Below are 12,889 nucleotides of genomic sequence, written 5' to 3' on the forward strand. Positions count from 1 at the left end.
CTCCTGCTGAGATGACACCAAAGGGTAACAAATCCTCAAAGCCTGGTCAAGTGATGCCAGCTCCCACCCCTTTGGTCTCATGATAAACAGGGACACCTTTAGTCCCTTGGTTTTGGGGGAGGGCGGGGAGTGGCATGAATCAACTCCCAGTGGGGCCTTTGCGGGCTCTTCCTTCTGCTCTGCCCCCTCCTGTCCCCCCTGCGCACCCCGCTATGCCCACGCCCCTGCCCACACCGTTCCCCCTTCCAGAGACGCCTTCCCAATAATCCGAATCCCACCTAGCCTTCCGAGCGCCATGTGATGCCCGCCCCCTCCACAAAGCTGCTCTCTCCTCTGGCCCATGACTCTTCACTCTGGGCACCATTTCACAGACAGAAAAACAGGCTCGGCAAGGCGAAGCCACGTGTCTGAGGTTACCCAGTGGTGGGGACTCACACCCCCATCGGTCCTCTCACTGAATCCTCATCCTCCTCTATGCAGGACGTACCCATTTGGCAGATGAGGAAACAGCCCTGAAGCTTACATCAATGGCCCCGGCCACCAGTTAATAAGAGGATTTGAACCCAAGGCCCCCCGAGTTCTTTCCCACCAGACCACGGGGTTCCGGCCTCCATCCCTCAGCTACGGCACTGCCCCCGGCCCCTCGAAGGCTGAGCACAGGATGACCGGGGCAGCCCCGAAGAAGGCAACAGGACTGGGGGCGGAAGCTGTGGCGAGGTGAGCAAGGGCGACTTCACAGCCCACCAACCATGGAATTTCAGCCACGAATGCCCTGAGCTCCAGGCACTGGGGTTGGCTGGCTGACCAGCTTCAGACACCACTTCCGGAGGGACCAGCTTGGCCAGTCTGATCCCCAGAGAGAAGCTGCTGGGCGCTCTGCCAGGGGCCACCAGCCAGGAATAAGTAGCCTCTGTGCTGCCACTCAGCCACTCCAGGGCCGGGCCACCTGCAGAGGAGTGGGGCTGGCACCCTTCCTCCTCATCACCCCTCCCTCTGCCACCTGCCCGGCCATCCAGTGGGCAGAGGGTGAAGGTCACTGAAAGGGAATGACCCAAGTAAGGGGACGTGCAGTGCCCTCAAACAGGACTTCCCTGGGCTCACACAGGGCCCCTGCAGCACCCCCAGAGGAGCAAGGGTTGGCCTCTCACCCCAGGTGCTCAGACCCAGGCCTGGCGGCTCCCAGCCGGAAACCCAGAGCCCCACCAGGGCCCCGGCTAGTCCCGCACTTCCTCGGCGCCTTTCCCATCCCCAGGCCCCTGCCAGGGCCGGCCACAGGATCCCCTCCCCAGGAGAGGCTCCCTCGCCTCCTCCGGCCCATGCTGACCCCCAGGCTGGAGCCGGGCAGCCTCCAGTCCTCACTGGACAATTATTTACGGTGCAAACATAATCCTACCACTGATAACGGGACAATGACAAGGCCAGGGATGATGCCAGTGTCAGCCACACCCGCCCAGCCCAGGCACCCAGCCGCCAGGTGCGGGAGGCGTGCTCACCCGGCTTTACAGAGGAGGACACTGAGGCCCCACAGGTGAGGGAATTAGTTCGCGGGCACACAGACCGTAAGAGTAGGAGCTGGGCTTGGACCAGGCCTGTCAAGATGACTCAGAGCCCCAGCTCTGCTGACGGAGGGGCTGGCCCGGGGGGAGTCGCCCACAGTGCTAAAGGGGCCTCGACACCACCACCAGGTCACCTGCCTATTCAGAAGCCGGGTGCGGCCCTTAGAGACCATCCAGCAACAACGGGAAACCGAGGCCACGGAGGCCACCCTGCCCCTGGCCCAGCGCCTCTCACCTTGCGCCAGAGCAGCTGGGCCTGTGGCGCCCCGGTGCCCTCGATCTCATGCCGCATGCTGTTGAAGAGGGCCACACCATACTGGTCCTCGTAGAAGCGGAGGAACTCCGTCAGGATCTTCCCGGTTTTCTCTGAAAGGGAGGGACAAAGGGGCCGTGAGGTTGGTGCAGTTGTTTCCGGGCAGCAACCCTGCCCCAGGGAGGGGCACCCGCCTTCCCCCAAATCCCAGTTCATAGAATCGTCCGCACGAGCTCCGTGTTTTCCGTGTTTGCATCTGCGCTGCATTCCTGGTAGGCGTGGTGCATTTCCCACACACACGTGGGTGAGCCTCTGGGCGGGGAAAGGGGCAATGACCCCGACAGAGAAACCACCAAAGACACGAGAAACCAAAAGACGTGTGAAACGACGCTCAGCCTCACCAGCCAGCAAACAAACGCAAGCGGAACCAAGATTCCGTTTTCCCCTGTCAGACCAGCCAGGACCAGCCAGGATGAGAACAGGCACCTTAACCAGATCTGGGGGAGCGGGAAGTTGGGACGGCCTTTTTGGAGGGGGACCACAGCTGCGTGCACAGTTCCAAGGGACCATGGGTGCCCTTCGATGTTGCACTTGCTCCTGTAGGAATCCAGCCCACAGAACTCGCACAAGGACAGCAGGCATCTATGCACCAGAAATCACCAGAAACAAGCCAATTGTGCACGTGGGGAATGATTCAATACCTAGCAGTTCACCCAGGACGGTCAGAAGATTAAGGGGACCTAGGTACAGGTACCAACAAAGGGAAGGTGTCCATACTCTGCCACGTAAAGAAAACAGTACTACAGAATCCCACACTGAATATCATCTCATTTAAAATTATTCCTGTGTGTGCGTATGAGTTATTTATGCTTGGAGACCTCCAGAAAGAGGTCCAGAAGGCAGCACTCCAGGCTGTTAAGGGCGGCGCATGTGGGTGTGGGAATGAGAAGCACAGAGCAAATTTCATTTTCTGCTTTATTCACTTGTATAGCATTTGAACTATTTTATGAGCGTGATTCTTTTCACAGTAAAAAAATAAACATTCTAAAATCAACTCATCTACCAAGTTAACATCCCCTTTGCTTTCACTGGCTGTTTGCTTCTCTCTTCGGCTAAAGCAGTTTCTGAACAGAGAAGGGGAGTACTGGGGCGCCAGCGCAGGCCCAGCACATGCTGCCTGGGCGTCCCCATTTACAGATGAAGAAACTGAGATCCAGAGAGGGCTGTAACCCATGCCGAGGGCGCCTTCTCCTTGGGCAAGGCTTCCCGGTCCTGAGTAGCTGCAGCTCGAGTCCTGACCTGGGGGTCGTGCTGACCCACTGTGCGGCTCCCCTCTCTGGGCCTCAGTTTCCCCCTGCACACCGTGAGGACCAGACTCAATAATGGACAGGCCCTACCACCTTGGACAGTCTTGGATTCCAGGTTCCAAAGACCTGGTCCTTTCTCAGAGGAGAAGGGGCTGATGTGACGCCGTCCCTCCCATGGCTGGCCTCTGGATACCGAGGGCACCCAGCTAGGACAGCATTTCATTTAGTCCTCTCAATAGCTCTATGGGGTACGGCTGGTGTTATCCCCAGTTACAGAGGAGGACACCGAGACTCAGAGAGGTTAAGTCACTGGCACAAGGTCACACAGCTAGTGAGTGGCATAACTGGAATGCAGTCCTGGGGCCCAGCCAGGAGGTGGTGGCTGGGGAGGAAGGCTGAGAGCAGGTGGCACATCCCACACCTAGGGTCTCGGGCAGGCCCACTCCCTCCACTCCTTCCAGAGGCAGCTCAGCCCATGGGTCCCTCTCTACAGGCCTGTGCTCCCCTTTCCTGGAATGAGTTAGTGTCTGTTCAGATTCTGTGTGGGGGGAGGAAGGGGAGAACAAATGAGGAATTTGCTTTGAATGCCTATTTTTTAAAAACTATAAACAACCAGAACTCTCTCGAACACCACGGGAATTGTTTTGAAAAATGATGAGGCGGGCTGGGGGTGGGGGAAGACGAGGTAATGCACTGGAGCCAAACAGAGAAAACAGGACCGTAGACAACAACAATATTGATAAAACATGTAATCGTCATCATAATCGCTCCCTTTTATTGAGTGCTAACCCAAGCCAGTGGGTGGGCAAGTTTCACATGCAGGATCTCAAAGAATCTTCACAAAAACCCTAGGGAGTCAGTGCTATTGTTTTCACATTTTAGGGATGCGGAGGCTTGCAGACCCAGCATTGGAGAGCCGGGTTCTCAGCCTCCAGCCCAGGGTTTTGCCCCAGCTCTGCCTCAAACAGCCGGACAGCCAATGGGCACTGTCCCAGAACGCAGGATGGGTAGGCTTGGCCCTCGGATCTCAAGGGTCCTTCAGCAACAGCTCTAGGATGCCTGACTCAGTCCTGATGCACCCAGCCTCAGACACAGCATTACTTCCAGAAGGGCTAGAATATGCCCTGATGCGTGGGAAGCCAGGCCCAGGAGGAAGCTGCCATCCTGTGTCGGGACTCAAACCCAGGTCTGTCTGACTCACAGCATGTTCTCAGCTGCCGGGTCAGCGAAGCCCAGACATCACGTCCTGGCAGGGAAGGGCCCAGCCAGAAGGCCCAGGCATCGCCCCATCGAGGGGCACACCAAGGCCCACGTTGGGCGGGACTGTGGGTTGAAGAGGAAGCCAGGGGAGGCCGAGGAAGTGAAAAAGAGAACGAGCTGACCCAGATGGAGACAGAAAACGAAGGTGAGACTGACAGGCCTGATGCATCCAGACTGAGAGGGGCAGAGTAGGAGGCAAGAAGGAAATTCATTCCTGACCTCTCATGTTGGGATGCAGAAAAGTTATCCAAGTGATGCTGTGGGAGCAGGGTCCAGCAGTAGAGGGCACGAGGAGTGGGAGAGGAGAAGTCACCCGGCAGAGGGTGGAGAGGGGAGAGGGTACGGGCAGAAATATGGGTTGCCTCACTCAAAGGAGTAGGAAACGAGAAGACAGCCTCATGGGCGCTGCACCCCCAAACAGACTGCAGCAGCCCTGATTTCACCCAACCGCCATCACAGGCATGCCTTGCTACCCAAACTCGAGAACCATATAGACCTGGACCTGTTTTCAGATAAACTCTTTGCTACCTGAGATTCCAGAACCAAACAGATCAGACAGTGTGGGGTCTCTCAGTACCCAAATCTGCTCTCCAACCTGGGAGCCGAATGGATTGGGATAGGGAGGGAGGCTGGTCTCTATCTAAGGACTGAGTGCAAACCCCGGGAGGGTGGGCCTGGCACAGGCAGGGGCTGAGCAAGGGGGCCGCCCACTCACCAAGCGGTTACTGAGTGCCCACTCCACACCACGCCCCAGGGGCTGCGGACGCTGCCGCCCTCCGGGTGAGAGGTTAGGGGCTAGGAGGAGGGTCCTGGGAGCGCCAGGGAACTGGGTAGCTCAGCTGAGGTTTGGCAGCAGAGGGAGCGCTGGAAAGGGAAGACCATGAGGGAAGAGGGCCGCGGGATGGCTTCTTGGCAGCCCGGAGCACATTCTTGAGAGATGTCCTAAGACAGCTTGGGAGGAACTGCCACGTGCTGGTACAGAGGAAGTGCCACAGGAAGGCAGAGGATGAGGACTCGGGGGGCTGTGCAGGGGGGCCTAGGTGTCAGGGCTGGAAGACCTCGGAGAGGCAGGTGGGGGAGGGGGTCCAGTCCCCTCCGGGAACAAAGGGCTCCCAGAGGAGGAGCCCCGAACAGAGTCCCCCAGCAGCCTCTCCGGCCGGACGCTGCGGAGGAGGATGCAGGCGGCACTGCAGCCCTGGAGAGGCTCCTCCTGCCAGCTGAGCTCGGGGGCCACGGCCCAGGCAGCCCCTCCCTGCAAGGCCTGCTCAGCACCCCACTCTCTCCCTCCTCGCCACCCTGCAGCGGCGATCTCCCTGGAGCTGCCAGAGGGGTTTATTGACTCGAATCCCTGCCTGGGTGTCCACGGGTGGTCCCAAGGCCTCAGGCGCCCCTCTCTCCTCCACACCCACCTGTACCAGCTCTTCCTGCTTCTTCCCAAGGCGTCGGGAGACACCACATGCCAGGGATTCAGGGCCTCATCACCCCAAAGGGGACTGTGAGCCAGAGAGGGTGAGGGGCTCACCTGAGGCCGCAGAGCCAGACCGAGGCAGCCGGGGCTCTAGCCACAGCCTGCTGGCCCCCTCCTGGTCCCGGCTCTGACCACCGTCCACAGGGCCCCACAGGGCATCCCTCCTCGCAGTGGGCAGAGGAGAAGTAGGTTGTGGCCCATCTCCAGAGGCAGGGCCGACGGCAGGGGTCCCTGGCCGGGGAACTGGGAGGCCCTGGCTAGTTGTAGCGATGCAGTTGCTGCTGGGAGCTACGGAGAGAGGCTGAGCTGGAGCAGTCTGAGGGTGAGTGCCGGCCTCACCCACTCTCCACGCTTTCTCACACATCCTCCCTCCTTTCCTGCACTCAGACCCAGATGCTCTAGGATAAGAAGGTAGGGGGGTACTGATGGAGCCTGCCCTCCAGCCCCAGGCCCTGTGAGGTCAGAATCCCAGTTCTGAAGACCCAGCCCCACAAGCTGCCTAGCTCTCTCAGAGCCTCAAGTTCCCCATCTGTAAAATGGGCATAACAGATGGGTCCAGTTCAGGACCTCCATAAATGTTACTACTAATCATAACCATCATGTTCAGCTTATAACAACAGTAAGGACTGTTTGAAAGTTTTATTAGCAGGTATAACTTTCATAGTTTGAAAAAATCCAATAAAGACTTTTTTTAAAAAAGAAGCAGGAAGAGAATCACAAAATAATAATGATAAGGATCAGTAGGTCTTCAACAAAAACCTGAAAAAGGGAGCGCTCCCTAGGAGGAAGGAACTGCGCAGGCAAGGGTAAGGGGGTGGGAACACCTGGACGGGTGCAAGGACCATGCAGGAACCCAGGTTCCCACCTGACCCTGGTGGGGCTCCCTTGGCATAATCTTCAGCCTCTGCGAGAGCCCAGAACCAATCGCTGGCCCCTCTTGTGCCCCTTTGCCAGCATATCCTGCAGAATTAGGAGGTAAGCTCATCCCACTCAGAGGCAGGGCCCGACACACACACACACACACACACACACACACACACACACACACACGCACGCAGAGTCTTCAAATGGCCCCGAGGTGAATACAGGTAAATAAACCCTCCATTTACAGGTGTATAAACCAAGGTCCAGAAAGATAAATGGCTCACGAAAGGTCATCTCGCTCATCAGTCAACAAAAGCTCCTGAGCACCTACATGGGGTTGTCATGGGACTACCTGCGGGGGTCCTGATACCCTTATGAAACCAAGAGCAGCACATGAATTCTGGGAATCTGTGTGCAGCCACCACTGTGCTCTGCGACCTCAGGGAGCCACTGCCCACCCGGGGCCTCCACCTCCACACAACATCCACAGCATGAAGGCGTGGGCTCCACTCAGATTTGAAGAGGTCATTGCCCAGGACACGGAGGCCAGGGTGAAATACACACAGACAGACACACACACACACACACACACACACACACACACACACACACACACACACACACACACACACACACACTCATTCTCTCTCACTCTCTCTGGCTCTCTCAACCTCTCTCTCCCTGCCCGCCGCCCCAGGGGCTGTTTTGGAGTCTTTTGGCGAGCTGGTTGAATAAGGGATCTTGCGTCTGTATCTCTGGTTCTTAGGATGGCTCTGCCCCCCAGATGACTGGAACCATGTCTCCAAAGCCTGTACCCTTTGGGACCATCGAGGGTGACCCAGAGGGGCCTCCTTACCAGCCAGTCTTCCTGACTCTGCCCCCAGAACTAACTCCCAGAGTTGACTGGGGTGCCTTTCCACTGAGGACTTGTGTCTGTTCAACAGCTCAGGTAATGCGATAGATTGTCAGCCCCACTTTATAGATAAGGAAACTGAGGCTCAGGGTGACTTGGAGACCTTCTGAAAGACACTTAGCCTAGGGAATTCCCTGGCAGTCTAGTGGTTAGGACTCCGCACTCTCACTGATGAGGGCCCCGCTTCGATCCCTACTTGGGGAACTAAAATCCCATTAAGTGCAGCACAGCCAAAAAAACAAAAAAGACACTCAGCCTAAAAGGGGAAAGAGGTGGGTTTCAAACCTAGTCTCACATCAAAGCCTACACATTCCCCCACCTCGTAAAGCCTCTTCATTCCCAACACAATTTCCAAGGCTCTGCCCTACACTTTCTTGCTGGATCTCTGCCTATTCCCTAGAGGCAGGCAACACAGGCTTTACAATCCCCATTCTACAGATGAGGAAACCAAGGTTCAGAAAGGCAAAATGACTTTCCCAAGGTCACACAGCTGGTGAGTAAGAGCCAAGACTGAAGTCTGGGCTCTCCAGCCCCTACCTGGTCGGAGCTGGCAGGGAAACTTCACTCCTACTGGGTCTTCATTTGTCAATCTTCTGTGGACCTCGATCTTCCTACTTGCAAAATGGGTGGGTGGGTCCCCATTGGCTCAGCTGATCTAAAATCTCAAAGATGATCTAATCAGTGCCGGGCTCTCCCCAGGAGCTGACTGGGGTGCTGGCCTCAGCACCATTTCTTTTTTTTTTTTTTTTTTAATAAATTTATTTATTTTATTTATTGAAAATATTTTTGGCCATGTTGGGTCTTTGTTGCTGCGCGCAGGCTTTCTCTAGTAGTGGCGAGCGGGCGCTACCTTTCATTGCAGCGCGCAGCCTTCTCATTGCGGTGGCTTCTCTCGTTGTGGAGCATGGGCTCTAGGCGTGCAGGCTTCAGTAGTTGCAGCACGCGGGCTCAGTAGTTGTGGCGCACGGGCTCAGTTGCTCCGCGGCATGTGGGATCTTCCCAGACCAGGGCTCGAACCCGAGTCCCCTGCATTGGCAGGCAGATTCTCAACCACTGTGCCACCAGGGAAGCCCTCAGCACCATTTCTGAGCTGCTGGTGAGTCAGCTCTGAGTGGAAGCTGACCACAGCCCCCTTGGGCTGGACAGAAGAACTGGGGGCAGGGGGTGCAGCAAGACCCAGCATCACCCCCACCTGCAAACACAGCACCATCTCCACTGGGCATTCAGGCTCTGGGCTCAAGTTCCAGCTCTGCTACCAACTAGCTGTGTGACCTTGGCCAAGGTACTTCCCCTCTCTGAGCCTCTGTTTCCCCCTCTGCAAAACAGCACAACAGTATCTGCCTGATCAGGTTATAAGAAGATCAATGGGCTAACGAGCATAATGTACTTCACCCTGGCAAGGAGGAGGCATGTTGCTAATGGGGGCTCCTATAAAGTGCCTCTTGTCTAAGGTTCCTCTAACCCAGGGAGAGGCCCTTGAAACAGGCGGAGCAAACCCTGGCTTGGCCCGGCCCAACCCCAGAACCAGCACCACCAGCAGTCAAGGCAGCCAGAAGAATGTTAATCTCTGATTTTCCAAACTGACAGCGTTAAGGATCACACTACTTCCTGCACTCAGAGAGCAGGGGCTGGGCAAGAACTGGGGAGGCCCCAAGGTGGCCTGAAGTTCCCTGGTTACTCTGGGGGCCACTGTGCTCAGAAAGAAGGGGCTTGCTGAGCTGAGGATGGGAGGAAGGAGTACAGAGGTCCTCGGAGAAAGGGCCCAGAAAGGTACATTCCGAGAGCCTCCAGTGCCAAGCTAAGGAGATGCTTTGCCTTCTCATGGCCCTCCCAAGCCCAGCACACGCCATACCTGTGCTAAGCCTCTTACCTGGATCATCCCCCCCAATCCTCAACTCAGCCCTGGGGAGGTGGTGTCTGAATTGGAGGAATGTTTAAGGCGAGGAGACGGAGCCCCAGAGAACTGCCAAGTCCCTCAGCCGGGAAGCAGCAGAGGCAGGATCTGAGCCCAGGTCTGGGACCCCCTCTACACTGACAAGGCACCAAGACGAAGAGGACGCTCTCCAGCCAAGATCACATCAGCCCTGTGCCAACCGTGGGGGCTTCACGCTGGTCCCAGCCCTGGATTGGCCCGAGCTGACGGCACTGTGCCAGACCTGTGCCTGGCTCATCCGGTCCCTCCAGTGGGCTCCAGGGACACACCTCACCCACGAGCCCGGCCCCGTTTCAGGGCTGAGAGATTTGCCGACTGAAACCAGGAGGGCAGCACCCTGTAGGGTGGGGCAGGGCCACAACCTGCCTGCCTGGTTCCCAGAGCCAAAGGAAGCAGGCCCTGGGGCGGGAAGGTGGGGGAGGCGGGGGATACCAACCCCACCCACCCCAGAGCCAAAGGGACAGCAGAGGCAGAGTTGGGGCAGGGACTGAGTTTCCCTGTGTCACAGAGTTGTCCGAAGTACCACCATCTCCATCATCTGCCTGGGACAGCCAGGAAAGCTTGAGGTCCAGAGCAGTGGAGACACTCTCCTAGGGTCACACAGCATGTCCTGACAGAGCCGGGTCGGCACGCCAGCCCTCAGTGCCCAGCCCAGGGCCTTTCTGCTCAACACCCCCTATTATCGCTACTAACACATAACAGCAACAGCCACTTGCTCGGCAGCTCCTCTGGACCCAGGACGGCGCTGCACATTACACGAGTTATTCTATGTGCTGTCCCCGCTTTACATAGAAGAAAACTGAAATTCAGAGAGTTTAAGTGATTCCTCCAAGGACACACAGCTTATAAATTATATGGACCCAGAACAGTCTGAGTGTTAACAGGGAACAAAAGTTTGGGCAAATGCATCTCACCTCCACCTTCCAGACTGCCAGCCCCTGGGGCTCGTCACAGCACTGGCCCTGTGTGTGGCCACCGTCAGAAAGGCTGACGCGGCTCCTGCTCAGGACCTGTAATCAGGGGGGAAGCCGGCAGGAGGCGGGTAATGACAGGCTCCATCAGCCGGCAGGAGAGGAGGCCTGGCAGCCCACCCGTGAGAAGAGCCTGAACCAGCAGCTGGAACCCTGCAGAGCCAGAGCCAGAGCCAGAGCCAGAGCCAGAGCCAGGAGGGGACAGGACAGCTGGGTGCCCCCGCCCAGGCCAGTCCTTGTCCAGAAGGGGGACAGCACCCAGCGAGGGCAAGGGACCCATCCAGGGTCATCCTACTTCTGGACCCAAGAGGATTCCCACCCCAGCCGTGTCCTGCTCCCCCGCGCAAGGCCATCAGGGTGAGGTGGGCGTCCTAGCTGACCAGGGGCTGGTCGAGAGGCCAGTGCAGCTCAGCCCACCTCCACACCAGGCCCCTCCCATCTTACCCCTGCCACGGCCTCCAAATTTCTACCCCCTCGGCTCCCAGCCCCCTCTGATCCTTCCCACACACAGGAACCATGGGGATCTTTTTGGTACAACTCCCACCCTGAATCTCCCCTGCTCAAAAATTTCCATGGTTCCCACTGCCTTTAGGACAAAGATCAAGGTCCTCGGCGTGCCCTTAGACCCCTGGGTGCCCTTCCTCCCCGTGGGGTCCCTCCGGGTCAGGGACACCCCTCTCTTCTCACTCTCCACTGCACCATCCCTTCCCCCGGGATGTCCCCAGGCTGGGTGGGACCTCCCCGCCCAGCGCCCCCCCCACCCCCGCTGATTGCACAGTGGGTAAGGCCTGTGCCCTGTCTGATACGCCCAGGCAGTACCCACCACATCTGGCACAGGACCTGGCACAAAGGAGGAACAGGAAGGAAGCCCCGAGTGAGAGGCCAGAGGCAGAGGTCCTGAGCCAGGGCCCCCAACCCCGCGCCGGTGGGGAGCCGCCGCCCACACCGAGCAGCACAGCTCCACACCCGCCCCCGAGATTCCTCACCACAGAAAGGCATGCCCGACCCGGGGCCGCGGCTGGGTCCCGGGGCCATGAGAAGGTGCACCATGCTGTCCTTCCCCCTGGGGAAGGTGGCTGCCAGCCTCGAGGCTTCCTCCCTGCCGGCCTCAGGTGCCCCGCAGGGACCCTCTGCTGGGTCACCCCTTCCCTGGGGCCAGTTATGAACAAGGAAAAGCCTCACTCCGTAATCCAGCAGCCAAGGCCCGGTAACAATGGACACCTGACAGCACGCCAGCTCCGTGCTTCACGTGGGACATCAAGACAGCACCGAGAAGCAGGGTCCTCATCACCCCCGAGGACAGAGGGGGAAACGGAAGCATGGGGCAGCTAAGGAGCCTACCCGGCCTCACACAGCTGGTGAAGCACCATGCCGGCTGGTGACGCCCAGCACCCTGCGGGGGGATTTGCCACACTTTGAGCCCTGGCAACAGCCCTAGGAAGTGGGTACAGGTATCACCCCCACTGAGGACACAGAGGCTGTGAGGCCCAGTGGCTTGTCCAAGGCCAGCCAGCTGTCAAGTGGAGAACCCCAAACCCAAGCTGGGACTCGAACCCAGGCTCTCCGGGAGGTGGAAACATACCGGAGACAGTCACGCGAAGCACTCTGTAAAGGATCTCGCCGGACCCCAGAGACCAGGACTCATCCATCACAGAATTCTCAGCACCTGCCACGGGGCCTGGCACACTGCCGCCCGCAAACGCATCACGCCAAATCAGTTTCAGGATCTCAATCCTCCCTCCCTCCCCAATGTCCCACCTTCCCACCTCCACGCTTTCACTTGTGCTGTGCCCTCTGCCTGAAGCTCCCTTCCCCCTCTTTTCCACAGTTCAAACTCTTAGCCAGACTTCAGGGCCCTACTCAGACATCATCTCCTCCATCACAATGCTTTGCAGTTTCCCATTTGCACGTAATTATAATAATAAGTGGGGCATGAGCTAATGCATGTAACATTTAGCCCAATGCCAGGCACGAAGGCAGCTCCCATCTATGTTAGCAATTATCGTCAACATTATTTCATTCAACCCTCACCCAGATTTATCGTTAAACCCATTTATAGATGAGGAAACGGAGGCTCAGAAACATGAAGTGATTTCCCCAACATCACACAGGCAAGAGCAAAACCAGGACATGAAGCCAAGCCAGCCTCTGTTTACCACTCTACCCCAGTACCTAGAACTGTGCAAGTCACAGGTCAGGAGTCCCTGTTGACTCTCTGGCAACATTTCCCCACTCGCCTGGCAGCTCCCCAGGTCAGGGTGGCATCTCGGTCACGTCTGTATCCCAGGAGCCCAGCGCGGCACCAGCCTTGGGAGAGGAGAGTGGGTTTCTCACAGAGGCAGGTGTGTTCTGGGGCCAAGCTCG

The 12,889-nt window shown here is 57.7% G+C and overlaps 1 protein-coding gene across 1 annotated transcript in view; it reads right to left on the reverse strand.

Moving 5' to 3' along the window:
- Window positions 1-12,889, reverse strand: part of NIBAN2 (niban apoptosis regulator 2) — a 50,712-nt gene that overhangs the window by 18,070 nt on the left and 19,753 nt on the right. Inside the window, exon 2 of the mRNA XM_082402620.1 lies at window positions 1,792-1,922. Within this exon, the coding sequence (XP_082258746.1) occupies window positions 1,792-1,922 (131 nt within the window). The remainder of the gene's footprint in view (window positions 1-1,791; window positions 1,923-12,889) is intronic.

This window comes from Balaenoptera borealis, assembly GCF_965194805.1.
Source record: "Balaenoptera borealis genome assembly, chromosome: 8".
Taxonomy (NCBI): domain Eukaryota; kingdom Metazoa; phylum Chordata; class Mammalia; order Artiodactyla; family Balaenopteridae; genus Balaenoptera; species Balaenoptera borealis.